Here is a 23,997-nt window from a genome sequence, read left to right as displayed (position 1 = left end):
ATTTAGCAGTGTCTTACCAAGTAAAATCTATATTCCAGCCTATCTAAAGATGAGATTTACATTATCTCTTTGTTTTATTAAGTCTTAATTCTAATATGAAAGATATTCAAACCCTTAACCTGCTAAAACAGGAAGTGATTGCCCTTTTTACGCCAGTCTAGAGCCTGGGCTGCCTGCACATCTGTGCAACCTTGCCAGGTCCTATACAGTTTGCAGCTGGATGGATTATTCCAATTTCTAAGCAGGGCAAATCCATTATGAAAATTCCGCGTAAAGCTGCTAATATGTTATTATTTTAAAGTGTTATTTTTTTCATTGTTATCTTATTGGCTTTACTTTCTACCTCAGCTTAAGTTTGTACATGTATACTTATTTAATAATGAGATTATTAGCGTGAGAGTTAACCAAAGAGAATACGAGATATTGTCAGATTTTAACTGCTTTTGTTGTCTGTAATATGTTAATATAGTCTTGAAGACAAATGTTCAATAAAACTGATGGAACTTAAGTGGCTTGTTGCTCTTTTTTATTTGAAACTCTTCCTTAAAATTCAAGAAAAATTTAATTTTGTATCATCAACACTGCAAAAAGGAGTTTTTCCACAGGGTGAGCCTTTGGTGACTGTTACATCATGACACTAAGATGCTTACAAACAAGTTAGTACTTTTCCTACTGTATGCTTTAAGTTAACAAATTTTTTATTAAGAGCAAGATAAAAGTTTCAATAAACGGGACCAAATGGTATTACAGAGTGTAAGGAGCAAGTATAAATGCTACACAGAAACTGTTCAGTATATACGAGAGAAAATAAGAAAGATAAATACAGATTTTTCTAAGCCTTTCAAGAGCTATGTACAATCCTATCTGAATACATGCGATGTTATAATCCAATAGTTCTATCACATTTAATATTTAGCTGCCATCAAATTTCCTAAAGTATTACATTACTAATGGGAGCAATGGCACTAAAATATTTTTATATCATTAAAAACAACAACAGGACTTTGATAAACTTCTTGTCCAAACATCTAACTTTCTATAGTTATATTTAAATATTTTCTGTAACAAAATCTGTTCCTTTCCATTTAACAGTTACATAATACTAGTATTACTACTAAACAGTTTTATTGCAAATATTATCTCCCAACCCTTTCCACACCACATCTCTCCTAATAGAGCTGTTAAAACATTTGGTTAACTTTTATATTATTTTGTCAAATAAAATTAAAAAACATTTAATTTTCCAAATTCATTCTGCAAATTCATTGACAAAAGCTTCTTTTTTATCTTCACTACGGGGAAGTTCTAAATTTTCTAATTTCTATTTCTATGTGTAACATTTAACTGTACAAAATGTGTTTCAGTCTTCAGGGGGGACAACTATGTATGGCTGATGTGGTACACATTTCAACTTCTCATGGCACATTTGCACCCATTTAGGTTTCACAAACACAAGATTAGGGTTCTCTGATAATGCCTGAAAAAGAGCGAAAAAGGAATAAGAATATTCATCAATTCAAATCAAAATGTTTGCTTTTAGAGTGTTCACAGTCCTTATAACTTGCCAGTGTTACCAGACATTTACATGGGTACAATTCTTCGGGCATTTGCCTTAAGTTCAGAGGTTTTTCTTACTCTTGAAAGCTCTCTTTTCCTTTATAAAATCAATTGAAATAATACTAAATTCAGGGTTTTCAGGTTTTCTATTATTTTAACTTATACCCATGCATTTATTACTCTATTCAATAAACTTACAGCTAACAGTTTTGATTTTCAAGCAGGATAAATCCATCATACAGAATCAGTTATTGCTTAAACAAGGTGTTGTTACTGTTAGTACTCAAAGGTTGTATTTATAGTTACTGACTTCACAATGTTTTACATGAACTTATATATACACTTTCGTGGTCATCATGCTAAAATCTTCCTCCATGTGTGAAGAGATGACTAAATTATACAGTTACAATTTGTCAAGGAAAACTTTCTGACATTTTAAGTAGCACTGCTCTTGAATAATAAAAGAATATTTATGAACAAAAAATTCTCTGATAGGCAATTAATTATAACAAAACATGACTTCTACCCACATATCACAGACTCTTAAAAATAAAGGTAATAAAAGTTTGGGTTGTAACAATTGCATTAAAGACAACATGTCTATACCACATCACTTTGATTGTGTACATGGTGTAGGAATGTGAAAAAAGTTGCCTATTACTTGCATAGAGAAATTTGGTATAGTGATCTATGCCATATAATTGTGATGAAAACTTAAGAATAACTTGAATCAGTCTTAAGCAGGCTTTCTGGAACTAACCAGAAATGGACAGTGTTATATGAGGAAAATTGTTGTAAATGTTGAGTAGACCTTGAACCCATGACCCTTTGGTTAAAAATAAGACCTCCATAACACAAGGCCACCATTCAGCTTCATTCCATTTATAATAATAGATATATAAACAATAGTATCATATCAATAAAAAAGCAACCAAAAAAAATAGTAACTTACATCATCAAAATTTTTATCCCATTTGGCGGATGTGACCACATACTTCACCTTGTCATTCATATATTCCTCCAACTCACTGAAATGTTAATCAAAAGTTAATGTTAAATACTTAATATTAACATGAATATTAGTAGTAATTTCAGAGAACAAAAAAAGTTGTTATTCTTTTCATTTGTTATCAGAAACTACATTTTTAAAAGAAAATTCCCTAACTCAAAACTTGAATTTGTAAGAACATTTACAGCCTTAGATGGTGAATCTTGGGAATAAAATACCAACACATACCCTAGACATTTCTAAATTTTGCTATGTTTTGCTTAAAGTTAGGAGAAAATTGGGCAAAGATAGCAATGCATATTATTATATATTATTTTCAGTATGCACACTCAACTAAGACAAATATTTCATTTTAAGTTTTATATTCAACATCCTCCCCCAAAATAAAGCCGAATGATTGCTAGAAAATAGGTCAAATGAAGGTCAAATGGAACCAGTGAATCTTTTCTTTCTTTCTTTGGTTAAACATTAACACAATATAGGACATATGGCACAGAAACAGGAAAGATGATTTTGGCTAACCTCAGATGTTACAAACTTAAAGCAACACCAGGGGTCAAACCCACTGCACCTACTGGAGCTAAGATATGCATAGATTCAAGTAATTCAAACCCATTTAGTCACCTCTTACATTCATGCAGGGATAAACGGTGGCCACAAAAGAGAAACCCGAGTATGTACAGTATAAAGTATATTACCCAGCGTAAGCTGTGATAAACCTGGTCATCAGACGTCTCTGTGAAGCTTCCATCTCACCATATAAAAAGAAATGTTTATCTGCAAAAAAGTCGGGAAGTTCCGGTAAACCAGAATCACCATCGGAATCTGCATCATTGTTTTCACTCGGTCCTGAAATAATAATAAAAAAATATGAAGGATGGGAAACAAGGAAACACGTTTTGTAGATATGACAACACTGTCTTACTTGTCTATTGATCAGCTTATGATCAGGACAAGGAAAAGTTGTTTTGTTTGGTCTTAAAGTCATATCAACACTTTTAAAGATCATATAGCAATTTCCAGGCATTACTGGTTGAGAAAGACCTAAGGTGTCCCTCTGTGCATTATTTCAGCTTCTTCTGAGTTGAACCACCAACCTTCTTAAGATAATTTGAGAGCTTCAAATCCAAAGTCCATGATGGAATTCCATCCCACATTTGTAAGGGACAAGTGATTTGAAGCAGGCAATTTTAACACTGTTGATCCCTCGAGACAGGGGCAGGGCATTAAATATAACATGGTATTTGTAATAAATACCACATTAGCTTTTAGGCACAAGATATACACATCTGTATAAACACTTGTGATATGTATAGACAGTTACAAATAAGATGATATTTTCTATTTTTGGAATAGGACATTTCTTCTGCTTAGTGCAGTAATACAATAACTTCTTCTAAATTCAATAGGAGTTAGTCAGTTATTGCACTAAGGTGACATTTGATGATATTGTCTTACCTGGTTTCTCATCTTCATCTGTATCTACATCATATGGATCTGCTGGTAATGCCTTCTTTGGACTTTCTTTCTTGGGACTCTTCCCTGGACTTGTCTTCTTTTTCTTACCTTTTCCCTCTTTTATCCTTAAAATTTCGATTAGAATGGTAAATTATATATTAATTAGTAATTATTGAATCTAAAAGAAAAGGCAAATTATCAGAACTGACAATAATCTGCAATAGCTCCCTGACATCAGTTTTGTGCATATATGTTTTAAATAGACTTTTATTAGAATTGACATAATTTATGTCGCACAGATTCTTGCTTCAAACTACATGTATATGGAAAAATCCATAAATTTGTTGAAATATGTAACTGCAAAAACACAAATAAACACAATGTCTGATGAAGTTATCAATACAAGAGGGCCATGATGGCCCTGACTCGCTAACCAGAAACAACTGCTTTCCAGTGTTGGAATGTCAATATATTCTCATATTAAACTTGAGCATAGAATTTGTTTAAACAATATTTTGAAGAAATGCCATGACCTGGGGCATTTAAGCTTTAGCTTAAGGTATTAGGACCCTAATGGGCACTATAAGGAACTAAAAAATTGACATCATAGGTCAGATGTATACCTTAAAGTACATCTGTATGCAAAATTTAAACAAAGTTTACCGTACGGAAATCAAGTTATGGCCACTTTTCTGAACTCAAGCTAGGATGTTATGAGGGCCCTTTTTTAGAAATGAGGAACCTTTAAATAATCTGCTATTACTTTCTAATGAAAAATGTTTTCCCATTAATTTTTGGTTAGAAACAAATAGTACCATTCAGCTAACAATCCACATAAGCAAAATTATGGTTTCTACTTAAAATTTATGAAATCTGTATAAAAATGTTACTCTACCCCACCCATTTTTACCACGTGTCTGACCATTTTTCTACTTAGGGAGCCTAATTTAAAAAATTCTTAAAATTTACCCAAATGAGTGCCTGTTTTCAAAGTTTCCCTAAATTTTTAAAAAAGTATATTGGTTGATCTTGTAAAATATGAAATACTTTTACCGTCTAGTTTTGATTATATTACACTTTAAAAATATCAGGTACCATATTTATTACTAGATTTAGCATAATTTAGCCAATAAATACCTATATAAATTAAAAAATCAAAATTAAACACTTTTTTCTCTCCAAATGGGACATGAGAGATACATAAATAATGTTAAAAGAAAAAAAGAAAGAAAAAAAAAAGTTGACCCTTCTGGGGATTGAACCCATGGCCCTCATTTTCAATGTAGTTAACGGTAGTTCTAGCCTATTTGAATACTCTTCAACGCGGAGGTAATGCATTAGGGTGCTAATACCTTAAACAGGGCTTATCAAATTGATATGAGCAAACTTGATAAAAGACTACCTAAGAATGCTACAAAGTTTGGTGATCATCTATCAGTTATTTCAGTAGGAAATGATGTTCAAAGGTTTTTTTTTATTTTTAGCTTTAGTGGCCCCTAAAAGGTGCTAATCAAATTAATATAAGCAAACTTGATAAAAGAGTACCCAAGAATGCTACAGACAAAGTTTGGTGATCATCCATCAATTGGTTCTGAAGTAGGAGATGTTTAAAGGTTTTTCTATTTTTAGCTTTAGCGGCCCCTAAAAGGGGCCAATCAAATTAATGTGAGCAAACTTGATAAAAGATTACCCAAGAATGCTACAGACAAAGTTTGGTGATCATCCATCAATTAGTTCTCTAGAAATAGACATTTTACGGTATTTCTATTTTTAGCTTTAGTGGCCCCTAAAAGGGGCCAATCAAATTAATATGAGCAAACTTGATAAAACACTACCCGAGAATGCTGTCGACAAAATTTGGTGATCATCCATCCATTAGTTCTGTAGGAGAAGATGTTTAAAGGTTTTTCTATTTTTAGCCCTAGAGACCCCTTAAAGGGGCCAATCAAAATAATATTAGCAAACTTGATAAAAGACTACCCAACAATGCTACAGACAAAGTTTGGTGATCATCCATCAATTAGTTCTCTAGAAATAGACATTTAACGGTATTTCTATTTTTAGCTTTAGTGGCCCCTAAAAGGGGCCAATCAAATTAATATGAGCAAACTTGATAAAACACTACCCAAGAATGCTACAGACAAAGTTTGGTGATCATCCATCAATTAGTTCTGTAGGAGAAGATGTTTAAAGGTTTTTCTATTTTTAGCCCTAGAGACCCCTAAAAGGGGCCAATCAAATTAATATGAGCAAACTTGATAAAGGACTACCTAAGAATGCTACAGACAAATTTTGGTGATCATCCATCCATTAGTTCTGTAGACAAGAGGGTCATGATGGCCCTGAAGTCGCTCACCTGTATATAGGCCCCTGAAGCCGGGCCAGTTTAAACCCCAGGGCTTTTATTTGAACAAACTTAGTAGACACCCATTAGAAGATGTTTCATGCTAAACATCTAAGGTCTAGCTGGTCAAGTTTTTTCTTTACACATATAGTTAAAAACAATGACACACCTGGGGCAGGGCCAGTTTTGACCAAAGGGCTTTTATTTAAACAATCTTTGTAGACACTTACTAGAAAATGTTTCATGCTTAATATCTAAACTCTAGCTATATGATTTTTTTCAAAGAAGATTTTTAAGTTTTTGCTATACACATATAAGGAAAATCAATGTCCCCCGGGGCGGGGCCAATTTTGACCCCAGGGCTTTTATTTGAACAAACTTTGTAGCCACTCACTAGAATATGCTTCGTGCTTAATATCTAAACTCTAGCTATTTGAGTTTTTTCAAAGAAGATTTTTTAAGTTTTTGTTATACACATATAAGGAAAATGAATGACCCCCGGGGCGGGGCCAATTTTGACCTCAGGGCTTTTATTACAACAAACTTGGTAGACACTCACAAGAAGATGTTTCTGCTTAATATCTGAACTCTAGCTATTTGGTTTTTTTCAAAGAAGATTTTTTAAGTTTTTGCTATACACATATAAGGAAAATCAATGACCCCCGGGGCAGGGCCAATTTTGACCCCAGGGCTCTTATTTGAACAAACTTGGTAGACATCCATTAGAACATGTTTCACGCTAAATATCTTAGCTCTAGCTCTTTGGGTTCTTTAAAAGAAGATTTTTTAAGTTTTTACTATATGCATATAGGGAAAATCAATGACCCCCTGGGGCGGGGCCAATTTTCACCCCAGGGCTTTTATTTGAACAAACTATGTAGACACCCATTAGAGGATGTTTCATGCTAAATATCTTAGCTCTAGGTCTTTGGGTTTTTTAGAAGAAGATATTTAAAGTTTTTTCTTTTGGTTGCCATGGCAACCAGAGTTCTGCATGGAATTAAATTCTTTGAACAATTTTCAAAGGTTACCACCAAAGGAACATTTCTGTGAAGTTTGGATGAAATTGGCTTAGTGGTTTATGATGAGATGTCATTTAAAGTAAAAGTTTACGGACGGACGACAGACGTACGACGGACGGACGAAAAGCGATCACAAAAGCTTACCCTGTCACTTTGTGACAGGTGAGCTAAAAAAGATGTTTAAAGGTTTTTTCTATTTTTAGTCCAAAAGACCCCTAAAAGGGGCCAATCAAATTAATATGAGCAAACTTGATAAAAGACTACCCAAGAATGCTACAGACAAAGTTTGGTGATCATCCATCAATTAGTTCTGCAGAAGAAGATGTTTAAAGGTTTTGCTATTTTTAGCTCTGCTGACCCCTAAAAGGGGCCAATTGGAATGACATGAGCAAATTCAGGTGTGACTGTCACAAGGATGCTACAGACCAAATTTGTAGTAAATCTGCCCAGTAGTTTCAGAGAAGAAGACGATTATTGACGCATGACGACGGACGCCGGAAAATCCCCCTTTGATACTAATAGCTCACCCTGAGCCTTCGGCTCTGGTGAGCTAACAAAGAAAAAGAATTTAAGATTGGGAAATGTATACATGTAGTCTGATTTTAACATCAGAAATGCATAATAATCTGGAAATTAAGCATCATCTGCAAGAAAGACCACTATATCTTAGTGTAGCTATCTGCAGGTGTCCTTTATTGACAGGTTAGACTGTATAATGATTTACCTTCTTATTTCATCTTCAGTGTCTCCCCCTGAGTCAGTATTTCCCCCATACATATCATCATCACTATCTGCAACATCTACCACTGGTACCTTTTCTATAATTTACAACCACTTTAGGTTTTTAACAGGCTTAAGGCTAATCTCAGTCTTTTGAAATTTACAGAAAACAAAATATTCAACAACAATAGTTTTTTGTAAAGCATAAACATAAACTTTTACTGTAATACTTAAGGCGAGTGTCTAAAACTGTGTGCATAATCAGCTCTTGCTGCAGTATTTCTGATAACTGCTTAAAACTTGAATAGAATCAAATAATGTCATGCTATGTTGTGGCAAAAAAATATTATTCAGGGTTTTCATTTTTATCTGAGGTTGCCTCGGATGTGCTTACAAAAACAACCGATCTGGCCAAGGGTCAATGGGGATATTTTAATATACAGGCTTAAAATACAACATATTTTAACAGCATTTCAAGTAATTATATAGATCGTCAATCTGTTAATGATGAAAACCCTTATCATGCTCAAAAGGAAAGGAACCATCATGCCATGAAACAATAAGAAGTCAATGACCTTAAAGAATACTCATTCTCTTAATTGTTCATACATGATCATATAACTATAGAAATAATTTATTCTCTCTCTCTACCTTGTCAACTGCCAACAATTTATAATGCACTGTGCAACATTTAAAATAAGAGATACACAACAAGACAAGTAAGTAAGAAGAATTCTTTTACCTTCTTTCTTTGGTGTTTTCTGCTTCTGTTTTTCTGAAGTGAAAAAAATTGCCTTTATGAATTCAATTCTTAACAAGTTTTACTTCTTTATATTTTCTATTATGTGCATGTCTTTTTGATTCATTTATGAAATATTATAATACTGCACGTTTGTAACATCGCTTTTCATTGGATAATCGTGACGTTTATATAGTTTTATATACACGGTTGTTGTCGATTCATAAAGAAATCTTTTCTCTCTAAAAAATGATGCTATTCGTTATAAAGATTGTTGACAGGTTATATGACCGTATATAAACGGCTGTTTACAATATAACCCTCGCCTAGTTGCTCGGGTTATATTTACAAATAGCTGTTTATATACGGCCATATAATCTGTCAACAATCTTTATAACTAATGATATAATAATTTGGATGGATTAACCCATTACCTGCTGAAACCAACCAATTCAGAGCCTAGCCAAACTTGAAATCTGTGTCTGACAAGGCTCTATACTGTGTTGGTAGCTCAATTTCTGCATATTGTTATTAAAATCTCTAAACTTCACATGGACTGATCCAAACTGAAACACAGCAAATCCATCACATAAATTCAGCAAGGAATCACCTTAGTATTTTTATGAATTTATAAAAATTCTGGAAATGTGTTCCATACATGGAGATGTTCAAAGAATATTTTTTATAAGCAACAACAAAAATGGCTTTATATTTGTTCCATTTTAAATAAAATTTCATTTACACATTTGTTTACAAGAACAGAACACAAAGCAATGAACATGCACTATATTATAGATAAAACCATGTACTTTTTTCATGATCAAGTGGAAGATTTTTCTTCAAAAAAAGAGGGAGATTTTAGAATTTGCAATAAACAAAGAAGTAAGGATGTCATCTGGAGCCGAAACGGCCATCCGGATATCCGAATCAAACATCCGGATACATCCGGATGTTCGGATCGTTGTTATATTCTTAGTTGGCTGATATGACGTAACCATTTTTTCGCGATCTTTTTCAAAGTGTAGTATTTCGTTTCATTTCCTTTTTAATTAAATGTTACGTATCAAAATAATTTTGGTATTGATTTTATTTTTTCTATATAGAATATGACTGTTATCGATAAATTAAATGCGTATGATACTTACGATTTCAAATGAAATGAAAATTAAATTTATCGCCGATTGTCTAAATTCCTGAATTAGTGCTATAATACACAATAACACTTGCTCACATTTGTGAAAACAAAATAACACCCGTAAAAAATTAAAAGTTTCTATGCATTGTTCAATAACATGCATACAATTTACACACGATGACCTTTGACAGGTGTGTAGCCGGCTTTTCAAAAGAATCTGCCAATCTTTGATGTTTACCAACATGTAGACCTGGCTGTTTGATTCGAATCATCAAAAAAGTTGCCGAAATTTACATTAATTACACATATTTTAAGTGTTCATAAGTGAAAAAAAACTGTGAAAAAATTGTTTTTAAAAAAAGGCACATGTTTGATTTATATTAAAGGAGAAAGATATTTTGACGGATAATTATCGTATCAATTTTAATAAAAGCTGTGATAATTGACATATAACTATTCGTAAGTGCATTTCTTTATTTGCTAATTTTATTTCTGCAGATTTTTTATTTTCTCAAAATAAGGAGTCGACGGCTCGGTAAGCCGAAATATATATAGAAATAATAGCCTAATTAATTATTTAAATTTGGACATAAACAATGTAAAATCGTTGCCGATGACAATCGCACGGGACTTAGAATATTCATCTTGAATCCTACAAAAATTAAATTTGTTTGGTGTTTAACATACTAGTACATGTAGATTAACAACATGTGTCATACACGACTCGTAATTTTTATAGTAATTATTGATTTTTTTTTTGTGGTCTGCAGAGATTACGATGTGTATTGTCAAATTAAAGTACAATATGCAATATGGTGTCAACACCATGTCTACGTTGATTATCTCAACGCATGTTCATGTATTTTTCACATTTTCTCAATATTCTGAAATATTTTATACAAACATCCGGATCCGAAAATCGGCTCCGGACACCGAATCGTGATCCGAACGTTCGGATATCCGGACTCCGAATGACATCCCTACAAAGAAGAAAGTTCTGACATTAAAAAGAGGGAGATTTCTTAATTTGTGGAAAAAAACCCTTATTTTAAGAAAAATCTTTGAAAATATGACTGCAGAAAGAGGGAGAGTTCACGTGTATTTTGTTTACCTGTTTTAGATTTAACAGGTAAAACCTCCTCATCAGAATCTTCATCTGGTGATTCAGCATCACCTACTCTATAACTGTAAAAACAAATTTATATTATATACTAGTTAATGAAATATTGAGAAATATTCATGAAATAAAATACATATTTCTGTATTTTCATTGTAAAAATTTATTTTTCACTGCAATGAAAAATATTTTTTTGTATTTTCTGTGGTGTATTGCTAGACTACTTGCTACTAAATTACGTCTGCATGAATCTGACCAGAATCTATACTGTTGGCAGCTCAATTTCTGTATTTTGATATTAAAATCCCTTAAAATTCAAATGGACTGTTCCAAATTCAAAGCTGAGTAAATCCAGAATGACTTAATGAAATTGCTACTAGTATATTTGTTCTTATGCATGTGTAACAATAGTTTTGTTGATATTTAAGACTTCTTACTTTCTCCATGGCAACAATTTCTTCTGTTTATAGCAGTCATTTATCCATTTTTTATCCACAATTTTCCCGCGACCTTTAACCTGATTATACTTTGGAGTATTTCCAAATGCACATCTGAAATGCATTTAATATATCTTATTTATTATTACTGTAAAGAACTATTCAATATTTTAGGGAAAATCAAATGTAAGCAGCCTGAGATCTCAGTCGGAAGTGACATGGAACAGTACTTTGAGTGTCCCAGGTCTGCGTCTCAGGCAGGCTGAACATTTTTTACACCCTGTGACATGCTCACCTAGTAAGAGAACAGTATTATGATTACTTTTTCACATTCAAATTCAACATATGAAGAAATTTATTGAACTTAACCTATGAAAGGAATCCTTTTAACAAGTCTAACATAACATTTTTATCTTTATTCAATTGCCTCTTTCAACATACACCTTTGGAATTAAAAAAAACAAAAAACATACAAGACTTTTTGTTACAGGTTCCATATTATATAAAAGAAGCACATGTGACCATACAATCAAGCTCGTATCTGTGAATTAAAAATCTCAAATAAGAACACTAGGATTCAAATGAACATCAGAGGTTCAAACTACATATGTGTGCATATTTAGACCTGATTCAATACAAAGGTAGGTTTTCTCTAAGACAATCCAGAAAACTCCATAATATGTCTTGCTGATATTTTGTAACAAGAATGGTTTCTAACAATAAATGTAGCATGAGAAACAAAACAGAAAGCTTACATAAGATGTGTACACCCCTTCCCCCAGTCTGGTCTATAAGTGGCACCCATGGACAAGGCTCGATCCCTCAACTCTGCTCTGTATGGGTTCTGGTACCCACTCATTACAAATGTTACTCTATCCATTAACTTGCTGAACTCTTTCACTGGGGACTCTTTTGGTGGCTCAGCTGCAAATAATTAACCTTGCTGTTTAAAATGTGGATTATATAAGACTTGACATAAAATATACTTAATACATGTATCAAGCAAGAAGAAAATTTTTAACTAACATTCACAGTTGTACCTATTTATTATCGGTAGTATTTATACCAAATTATCACTGACGTTTATTTATCTTAGAGTATGCTGTATTGTGTTATACTACAAATTAAATCAAATTCAAAATGTTGAAATCTTTTCATTCCATTTACAAACTAGTATATTTAAAATTGTAAGGCTGTTATGAAACTAGAGCTGTCATATGGAAAGTGCACTCTTACTTTTGTTGAACGGAAGCCATTGAGAAATTTAAACCCCATACAGGGGAAATATTCAGAAATTCTTGCTAGAGTTATACCTACAATTTGACTTCAGAAGACTTACATGAAATTGCCAGTGAATTGTTAAAGGGAAAGACAAGGTTAGAATAAAAACTTGATTTCAGAAAAAGAATACTAAAAATAATAAATCTGCAAATTTTCTGCCGCCAAATAATAATCTTAAACGAATGATAACAAAATTTAAATCGCTAAATCACCGATTTCTACAAATCAGAAAGCGCGGCCATGTTTGTGTATTGGCCGTATAAAAACAGGTGCGCGTGATGTCATTTCCCCACATCTTTAGATTTATGATAAATCTAGTTGAATCGGAGGGAAATATTAATATAATAAAGTATTGACCAGACGATTTAATTTTCACAGGAGGTGTACTGTAGAGGATATTTTTTTATGGTTCAAAATATGTAACAATATCCAAAAAATAAAAAACAATAAAAAACTAGAAATGTGTCCATAGGACACGGGTGCCCCCACCGCGCCACTGTTCTGTCAATCTTTTTACTAAGTCAAGGGAAATAACTCTACAAATACTGGATAAATCCACAAGCGAAACCCCAGGTGCAAATCTAAATATGCTGAGCAACCTACCCATAAGGTTTAAAGACTATGTCAAATCCTTTTTGAGTAACTTGCGACACAAGTTGAAAATTGCAAAAATTTTCTAAGTGAAGGGCAATAACTCTAAAAATACGAAATAAATCCAGACGAAAATACCTGGTGCATAACTGCACATGCTGATCAATATTCATGTAAAGTTACATGACTCTAGATAGGTCAAATACTTTTTGAGTTACGTGCCACACATGTTGAAAATTGCAAAATTTTACTAAGTCAAGGGCAATAACTCTGAAAATACTAAAAATATCCACACGAAAATACCCAGGTGCACAACTACACATGCTGATCAACATTCCTGTAAAGTTACATGACTCTAGGTCAAATACTTTTTGAGTTACATGCGACACAAGTTGAAAATTGCAAAATTTTACTAAGTCAAGGGCAATAACTCTAAAAATACTAAAAATATCCAGACGAAAATACCCAGGTGCACAACTACACATGCTGATCAACATTCCTGTAAAGTTTCATGACTCTAGGTCAAATACTTTTTGAGTTACATGCGACACAAGTTGAAAATTGCAAAATTTTACTAAGTCAAGGGCAATAACTCTGAAAATACTAAAAATATCCAGACAAAAATACCCAGGTGTACAACTACACATGCTGATCAACATTCCTGTAAAGTTTCATGACTCTAGGTCAAATACTTTTTGAGTTACGTGCGACACAAAAGTGAACGGACGGACGGACGGACGGACGGAGGACAGTAATTATGTGGCTACTCTATTGTTCTCTCTATTGTTCTTTTAGCCACGCAAAAGAAAATAGCCACATAAAAGCATTACGGAATGAATGACATCAAAGAGAACCTATTGTCCCTCTAGCCACATAATTACTCTCCTGTGAGTGCGGACAGACGGACAAGGGTAAATCTAAATGCCCGCCGCTAATGTGGGGGCACAATCAAGAAACAAAACAAATCAACGTCTACCGGTCGCACCACTTCAGGCCAGTGATGCCCGTTACTCCAAACAATGCTGTGTTCATTAAAGTCTCATCTTAATGTAATTAAACAATATTTAAGAGATTTAATAAATACACATTTTATTATTTAACAAAGTTTCACAATCAAATAATGCAATTAAATAAACAAACGCACCAACGAATAATTGGCTGTTAATTACTGAACGGCGATAATTACCATTATTATTAAAATCCTTCTAAAACGTGTTCTTAATAGTACATGTAATTAAATTTTTGCAGTTTGATTCTGACTTTCAAATTAAAAGGTGTGAACATATGTTATAATTGATGTAGACATTTCAAAAATATCAGCAATTCTTTTGAAAAGTAAATTATTAACATGTCTGTCAACGTATGAAGCTGCGCATCGTTATCGTAGCCTAATATTAACTGCAGGCAAAACATTTTTATTGGCTGATCAAAAATCTAATTTGCATAATTTATTCACACAATTGCTGGTTCTTACTACTTATGTCAAATACTGTGCATTGTCCATTTTAATTGTTCCTAATTTGCACCAAATGTTCCTGTCACACTGTGTACTGACGATTTTTATTGCTCCTTTTATGCCTCTGTGCCGACAGACCTTTTGATCATGCACAATGTTGCCCTGATTGGTTTATCACCCTAGTCAAATATTCTAATGAAGAAATAGACATCTATTTTTTTACGCTTCATCAGTGAACTGAATGACCTTAGGGGAAATTAAGTTCCACACCTATCAAATTATACTGTAAATTACAGCATGTCATAAAATAGCAACACATTTTTTTCAGTTACCAATAATCATTTTAAATATTAAGTAGATTAATGATGTTTTGTTCCATTGGATTAAATTTACGGTAGTAGAAATGCGTATCTGTGTGGGAAAGGAATTGGGTAAGTAGATAACGTGGAAAAAAGCTATGAGGAACTGGATAAACCCGAGAATATGCGTAATTACAGGGGAATGGGCAACCTGTTGCTGTTGGTACCAGTTTTGACTGGGTGCCTTAATACCCTAACGGACAGTTTTGTTTTCATAGGATATTAGTCTGGCTGCCGATTTTCCTGTGCCATTCTCATTTTTAGCGTCAATGGCTCAAAATCGCGTCCTCAGCAGATCGCTGCATATTGGATTTAGTTGATATTTTATGCTGAAAAAAAAGATACATGACCGGCGATGTACCCTATTCGGACAGCTTCTCTAGCGAAAATTAAGTACAAAATAAAAGGATATATCGTCAATTTGAAGAAGTTTCTCACAGTACCCAAATTAAATTGATGGTTTATCTTTGAAAATTTAGCAGTCATTGCTTAAATCATGTGGTGGGATCATCAGCAAGCTTGAAAATCGGACAAATGATAATTAATGTCGCGGCGTCTTCAATTAATTAATTAAAGCAATTCAGTTTCATATGATGTTTTAATAAATAATATATAATGTACGTAATAAGATTAATAAGTTCTTCATCAAGATATATTTCAGTTGTACCAGCGGGTACACCTATACCGGAAGTGGGTGTAACACGTCACAATCTCGGTCTCGTCTGTCTCGCGAGAATGACAGAGCGCCAAAATGGCAGCGCCCATGAACTTATTTCTCAAGTAAAAAATAGTGTCTTAAAACACGAATTTCTCACTTATAGGACTGATTTCAACAGAAAAACTGTCATGGTACCTCTTTTAAGATGATGAATATTTATATTAGACAGACATCAATCCATCCATTCCTATTCCTTTAATGAGAAATAAAACTGTAAGAAAAACTTGCACAACTGTTGCACTAAATCTATGCAAAAAAATTCTAAGTTACAAAAAGGACTGCTTAAAATTTAGTAAAAATTCATGCTAGAGCTACGGGTCTTAGGTATTGACCCTAAAACATGAATCCTAAAGACACATGTGTGAAGTTCAAAATATATCTAATAATAAGAAATAAAATTGCACAAAGTAAACCAATGTCATGAAAAGTCATGAAAAGTAATATAGCTATTCCTATTCCATGAAAATTCTAGCAAACAAATTACATTTGGTTTTCTTCAAAGGCGGCTGTTTGAGGGACTTTCCCGAGTCTTTAGATGCGACAGAACTAAGACTGGTAGATTGTTTACGTAGAGCAGGTATATCATCAGTCTCCTCATCCGTGTCATCATTATCACTAACATTGTGCTTTCTCTTCTCTCTATTCTGTGACTAGAAAACAAGAGCAGAATATCTGAATAGTAGCCTTTAATAAATATCTTGAGTTAAAAATAGCAACAGTATTATAACAAAATTAGGAGACTTGATTCAAATTCCTAACAGCAACTCTTTGTTCATTTTTTTCAAATATGGCAGAATTGATTTAAAGTCACATCAACACTGTCAAGGTAATATAGTGACTCTCCAGTTAACTGGTAAAGGAAAACTTCAGACGCTTCTCCAGCATTATTTCTGGCATGAGCAGGCATATAAGGAGAACCACCTACCACCAACCTTCTGTGAGCTAGCTGGAAAACTTCTGAGCCTAAAGTCACACCAACACTGTCAAGATAATATAGCAACTTTCCAGCTTACTGCTTGATGGGAGCAGACATCAGATGCTTCTTTGTGCACTATTTAAGACATGAACAAGTACCTAAGAAGAAGCAGTTAACCTTCTGTGAGCTAGCTTCTCAGCATGAAAGAATCCAAAGTCTCAAGCAGGATTTGATTTCACGGCAGTTGTGGCAACAATACAATTTTGGAAACCTTTATCACTTTACCACTTTCGCTGATATCTACACAACCCTCGCAAATTTCAAAACAAAGAAAGAAAAAGACCTACCTTTATAGATACTTTTTTTATCTATGATACATGATATGCTACTTACAGGGGTGGGAACTTTCTTTCCCTGATTTTTGGGCTCTTCTTTCGGGGATTCAAAAGTAGCTTTAGTTGTTAGTTTAGCAGGTGTAGATGATGATGATGATGGAGAGGTCGATGATTTAGACTGTTCCGCTAACCTTGATGCTGCCCTCACAGCTGCAGCACCTGTAAATATTTATCTTAATGTGTAACATTCTAATTCTAAACAAGTGAAACACCAGAAAAATTCTGAAATAAAAGTGAAAATTACAGACTCACTACAATGCATAGATCCCTTAACTGTTCATTAGTGGATACATTAAGAATTTCACCACAACCTATTTGTGCACATGTCAAAGTTTGTGGTTAAATCTATTGTTATTCAAATGAAAGTGCAGAGTAGGGATCTATCAATTGTATCTGTTAATGGGTAGCAATAGAACCTAAAACCTGAATAAAACCTCAGCAATTAGAAATATTCTGTGTCATAATATCGAATGGTTACAATGCAAACGCTACATTACAATATCGATAATATGAATATTGATATTTTTTGGCAATTATCATACATATGTACAGACAGTTGGTATGAACCAAATATTCAAATATTTAGTCTATTTTTTCAAACTATTATTATTGTTTTTTTCAGTGATTAATAGCAATTATCATTAAACTATCACACCAGTGAAAAGATATGTCCTGGCAGTGTGACTAGATTGTTTACAGTTCACTACTTAATATTTATCTCACTAAATATCTTATACAGACTAGACCATCTTTAAATCTGGACAAAACCATTCATCATTTTTATAGTGAAAGTTATAAAATAAGTACTGACTGAAAAAAGAATAGAGGAGACCTTGATCTGGCAGCGTGGATGTGCAATCTGATCTTGATTTGCAATGGGGGCATGGGTAGAATCTTTTACCGCCAGCAGGTTCAGGGTTTAAAAATTAACCACTTAATATCAAATCCCACAAATTAACAAATGAATAAGTTTCCAGTAAAACTTTAGAATGTTAAGGATTACATGTAAATAACGTACAGTGTAATAATAGTGTTTCTAACTAACAAATATATAATTCATCGGAAATTAAGGAACATGCTCAGTAAGCAAAAGTTTACTAGGAAAACAAAATACATTTGTATTTGACTAATACATTACAGCTGGAAAGACTGATAAGTGGGGTAGAAACTGGCTTATGTCCATGTAAAGGTGTTGATTTATCTTGCCGTACAATCCAACAACATTACAATCCATTGATCATTAAACAATGGTGAACAATTAAATATAAGCATGGAAATAACAAGTATACCTGACAATGGAGTAGATGGTGCACTGGTTTCTGGCTTCCGGTGTGAAAACAGACTTCCTGTTTTAACATCATCTTTATTGTCTGTCTTCAGCTTGAAAAACCCGACCTTCTTTTCACCTTCCTATTTCATAATGGGTTGAAAAAAAACAAAAACAAAAAACTGATGAAGAACATACTTGTACGAAATTGATTTGAATAAAAAATAACTGAATGTACGCATGTGGTTGTTCTTTTTGGATTCATAATGGGTTGAATAAATTTATAAATATTTACAACAAAGTAATTATGTCACAGAGAAATTGTGCCTTGCTCAAGGATGGAACCAGCCACCCCAGGATTACTGATCTAATGCTCTTCCTACTGAGCCAAGCAGGATGATGGTACAGTCAAACAGACAGTCTAAATCACATTTAACAAAAGTGATAGGCCAAAAGTGATGAACTTACAAGACCTGAATAATATGACTTGGAATAAAAGGTGAAATGAGAAAATAAGATGCAGTTCAAACAAACTATCCTGCAAATTTTCTTCAACTTAAACAAAATCTGTGTTACTGTAGGATGTAATAAATTTTTAAGTTTTTAAAGTTGTAGCAAACTCAGAGTGTATATAAATTGCTGGACACCTACCCCTGAACCTTTATCTCCAGGTAGCGATGGACTATGAAATTTGATAAATGATAAACCAAATGTACTTGTCTGAAATAAAACAATAACAACATAATGTAATCTGGTACATCACATATTAATAATATGGAGATAAATTGTTTAAAATTTGTGATGAAAACATAATAAAAGATGACAAACTATCATGCATCTACTATTGAAATGTTTTTATTTGCATCGTTTTGATGTAACACTCCTGTTTTACATCTGTTTCACAGTAAATACATATTTGACAGTACACATACTTCTTTCCTTTACTTGGTGTTCCCCTTTTTCTGCCTCGGAGCAATTAATTACCCCAGAAAGGCAGAAACTCATATCTTTTCCTTCATTTTCATCTTGATATCCCAAAAAGTGATAATAGACTGTTCCAAAAATGGAAGCTGGACAAGTCCATTAAGAAATTAGGCAGTTTAAGGGTTATTTCTAAGCAAAGCAAAAAGTAGATTGAACATAATTATGTGTACTTTTCTTAACCATAAACATTTTAAATTTTGGACAAAATAAATGAATGAACTGACTTATTTGCAACACTTAAAGTTTTATTTGATCAGAACAAGATATGTACCTTGTTAAATGGTTGTGTACAAACAATTTTCACCCTGTCCCATTTCTGACTCGAGACTGCTGCTGATAATTTACTTGCATCAAACATGCGTACACTGTTTCTATTTGTACCATTTCTGGCTTCTAGAGGCGTCATAAATGATGATGCAACCAACAATACCTGAGCAAGAAGAACAATTTTCTTAACGTTTATCTTGTTTTCAACAAGACATGAGTGTAATTTAGGCTTTTCCTGCTAAGAATACAATTTTTACCCCTCTAAAAATAATTTCATAAGCACTTACTTTCAACATCTGAAAAACAAATCTAATACATTGTACAAATGTATATTTTTTATAATAACTACCTAACTTGAGATTTTAAATAAGCTCAGTGTGCATTACAGCTGTCACTTCTCATCAGTGAGTTCTATTGGTTAAAGGCCCATTATACTCCAAAAATGTTTTTATTTTTCAAAAGTTTTTTGATTTGGGCCAAAGTTTAAAGTGACCAAAAAATTACTCATTGGCCAATTACCTAAACCATCATTTTCTTCTGTTCCTTCTTGGTAGTTAGTACAGTTATAGTTATTCAGTATTTTGTATGGAATTGTTATTTTTGTATATGTTTTGCTACTTTTATGACACATATTTTTACATTTAGCTTTACTTTCTTCAGGTAACAAGCATGAAAAATGACCTAAAATCATTATTTCAATGTTATAAAACTATTTGCTCTTCCTAAAGAAGTAAAATTTCATTTTAAATATACAGAAAATGACTTGTGTATCTTATTAGTTAAGATGGGTAATATCTCTCACTTTAAAAAATGATTTTAAAAACTGATTTTTTTTACAGTTCTATTTGTGCTTAACAAAGACTATGATGTTATTAACCCTTTCACTGCCATAGGGACGGCATAATATTATTAATTAATAATATAGTAATTTCTTATAAAACCTTCTAGCAAATAGGTGATCAATAAATATATAACCCTCTGGCAGCGAAAGGGTTAAAGAATTAAAAAATATTTTTATAATACCTGATAGTCATGATCATTAGCAGCAGACGACCTGCCCACCAGAATCTCTACAAATGCTGACCCTTCATTTCCTATATCTATACTCTGTATTTGTGATGCTTTCTCAAACTGTGAAGTTATACAAATATATATACATATTACATAATTGTATTATATATACATTATCAATATATAATAAATTTGATAAGGCCTATATTTTTTTAATTATACCAGGTGAAGTAAGAACTTTTCTCATATAAAATGGATGTTTTTCTTTCACCAATATTATTAAAATGCTGAAATATTCCCTTAAAAATCAAAAGCCTTTGTGCCTTTTCATGTTTAATAACAAGAGTGATCAGTGATCACATGTGTCGCCTGATGATGGTGCAATCATTGATAATGTATAACGAATGTAAATACTTGACATCTAAAGGAAAGTAAAGTCTACTATGATTGAAAATATGACTGACAATCATAATCAATTTTAAAAATGCCTAGTGATGTACAATGAAAACCAAATCTGAATAAATGTCAACAGATAGACATTTTGTTCTTTTGGTTTCTACAACCATAATAATAAGTATATAAATAATGTATTTTTGTTTACTTTTATATCTATCAATATATATGATTAAGGCGGACTTTTACTCCACTTCAACTCCTAGCATTAAATTATTATTTGTTTACATGTTTAGTTTCTTAGCATAGATTAGACAGAAATACTAGATCCATTCTTGTATTCTTACTATTGTGTTTGAGGTTCTTAACCAAAGTTTGACAGAAAGGGCTGAGAAGGTGTGATTGCTGGAAAGACAATATATACTACTAGACTTGGTACTGATCATTCCTATAAAGTATGGATGAAATTGTACCAGTAGTTTCTGAGGAGTAGCTTGGACAACTTTTGTATGGATAGAAGTACTAACATTTGGATACTAAGATGGCTACTATTGTTCTTTTAGCCACAGAACAGTTAACTACATGTTTTAGAGCTGTCATTGATTCAGTGCAAAGAATATCAACGATATATCTATATCAGATGACTAAAATCAACGATATATCGATAATAACCTATAATTACTTCTCTGTCATTCACTTTCATACCTGTTTAATTGATTTCAGTTTAAAACATTTCTGTACAGTGTATTGTCCACTGCATAATTTTTTTCCAGACAATATTTTTGTCACCATTGCTATGAAATATTTCCACTATTTAACAAAAGCATAACATTAGACAGAAATAATTGCTTTTGTATATGTTTTGGGTAAATTTTTATAATTTCTAAACATTTAATTAATAAGTCAAAATATCGATTTTTTTAAATGTGTATCGATTGTTGATCGTCAAAAAAATACCAACAATGACAGCTCTAACATGTATCGTTCTTAACTTCACCTAAGTATCCAAATGTAAGTATGGACAGACGACGGCGGGGAAATATATAATACCTGAATAACTACAGATACGCTCTTTTCACCAGGTGCTGCACATTTCCATTTATATGTCCCTTCAGGCTTCAGTAGATTATCTGCTGGATGGTTCTAGTTTGTAACCAAAAAAGACAATAATTATAATGCTTGAAATGAATTCTTCAAAACTCTGGTATGAATGTACATGACAAGGTAAACCCTGTTTTCAAAAGTTTATACAAAAATAATATCAGTAATTATGTCTAATAATATTTATGGGATGGGATAAGCACAGATGCAAAGTGCATAAAAAGCAATGAAAAACAGTTCATAATTCTAATATACATGTATGAAAAGTGTAGTTACTATTAATGTATGTTTACTCATGGTGGTTCTACCCTGTATTATCCGATATGTAAGTTTCAATTGCACATAACATGTTGACCTAGCAAAATTAAGGTAATTCTTCATGACTCAAGTTTGATATTTTATTTATCATAAAAGAAGAGATGGCTCAATATTTTTAACAGTTTTTGAAAGATACATCTATTGTGCTATGTTTGCAAAAATAGCAGAGCCCTTTTACGTTTATAGCAGGGGCTGTTACAGGGCTGCTTCCCCCAAAGAAAAATTCTTTAAAATCATTCAGTTTTCCCCAAAAATTAAATTTACGTCAAGTTTTTTCTTCCTTTTTTGCAAAATAAACCATGTAATTTCCCCCCAAAATTAAGGGCAGGGCTGCTTCCCAAACCTGTGAGAAAAAAACCTGTATAGGTATAAAAATATGTCTTATTTAAAAAAAATGCGAGAGCTATAATTGTTGACCATGCCAAGAAATACGCTATAGTGAGTTATATACCTTGCATATATTATATATATATGGATAGTTATTTTGTTCATGATGATCAAGTGGAGATTATTTTATGATTATTTGACCATTATTGGCAAGACAAATGTGCCTAACACCTTTGGCATTGTGGGTACCATATACTGAATCTGGCCATGCACCATTCACATGATGATTGAGCAATTTCCTTGAACAGACCGGTATGTTTATCACTGTCAATTTTATATACTAAAAATATAGAATGAGCCTATATATATACTTTCAGTGTAGACCCAGGGGAAAAAATACTGAAATTGCAATTTCCGTGTGACACTATGAGCCAATATTATTATATGAATAAGAAAGTAAATAAATCACGCAAAGCTTTCTGTATGTAGATTATTTAAAATAGTTTTCAATGTTAACAAATATTAAACTTTGACATCTAAGCTGGTAAAAACTAAAATTTTCAAAGGCAATGTCGCGAAAATTTGTTGCACAAGAAATTATGCTGAATAATCTTTTATCATATACCTTTTCCTCACTACTAAATGAAACAATATGTTGGAGCTTTATTTCAGGCATTTTCAGTGTTTGCTTTCACATCTGCATTATAAACTTCTTGTGATGTTTGGGTAAATATTTTTGAGTTTGTAACTTTTGTTTACAAACTTGCCGGGATGCAGTCGTCAAATTCCGTGATAGTCGGAAATTACCGAACACTTAGGTTTCAAAACACTAATAAATTAAACTTAAAGATTGAACACCACTAAAGAACTTATCTTTCTGCCGATTTTAATATTTGCAAATTAATATTCGAAAGGCCATAGAGTCAAATACTTTTATTTCATATAAAGCTCCAGAGCGATGATTGGTTATGATATAGGGAACAGGAAATTTAATCTGACGTAGATTTATTTATAACACATATAAATTATATGAAACATAAATTATCCCGCCGAAGGGATAGAAGTACATGCAGGC

At 32.7% G+C, this 23,997-nt stretch overlaps 1 protein-coding gene across 1 annotated transcript; it reads right to left on the bottom strand.

Annotated features, from left to right (window-relative positions):
• Nucleotides 1–6: 6 nt before the first annotated feature.
• LOC132730959 (DNA repair protein XRCC1-like) lies at nt 7–23,706 on the bottom strand. Its single transcript, XM_060717042.1, has 17 exons — nt 23,548–23,706; nt 22,227–22,319; nt 20,796–20,903; nt 19,777–19,935; nt 19,173–19,241; nt 18,544–18,664; nt 17,253–17,413; nt 16,428–16,593; nt 12,294–12,462; nt 11,539–11,652; nt 11,096–11,169; nt 8,853–8,885; nt 8,115–8,208; nt 4,025–4,149; nt 3,265–3,415; nt 2,510–2,585; nt 7–1,477 (listed from the first exon to the last, which is right to left on the bottom strand). Exons 1-17 carry the CDS (start codon nt 23,596–23,598, stop codon nt 1,361–1,363), a joined length of 1,881 nt encoding a protein of 626 aa, XP_060573025.1. The 5' UTR covers nt 23,599–23,706; the 3' UTR covers nt 7–1,360.
• Between the last annotated feature and the right edge of the window lie 291 nt (nt 23,707–23,997).

This window comes from Ruditapes philippinarum, unplaced genomic scaffold (assembly GCF_026571515.1).
Source record: "Ruditapes philippinarum isolate M1 unplaced genomic scaffold, ASM2657151v2 ctg10089_1_1_1_1, whole genome shotgun sequence".
Classification (NCBI taxonomy): domain Eukaryota; kingdom Metazoa; phylum Mollusca; class Bivalvia; order Venerida; family Veneridae; genus Ruditapes; species Ruditapes philippinarum.
Note: the sequence above shows the minus strand (reverse complement) of the source record. Positions and strands in the feature narration are given on the sequence as shown.

What these genes read in the sequence shown, in the direction of transcription:
- LOC132730959 (XM_060717042.1), bottom strand. Translation starts at nt 23,598, where the DNA reads ATGCCTGAAATAAAGCTCCAACATATTGTTTCATTTAGTAGTGAGGAA. An exon ending in GTACACAACCATTTAACAAG is followed by an intron (nt 19,242 to 19,776) that starts GTACATATCTTG and finishes GTTTTATTTCAG; the next exon opens with ACAAGTACATTTGGTTTATC. An exon ending in AAGGGGTGTACACATCTTAT is followed by an intron (nt 11,653 to 12,293) that starts GTAAGCTTTCTG and finishes AATGCATTTCAG; the next exon opens with ATGTGCATTTGGAAATACTC.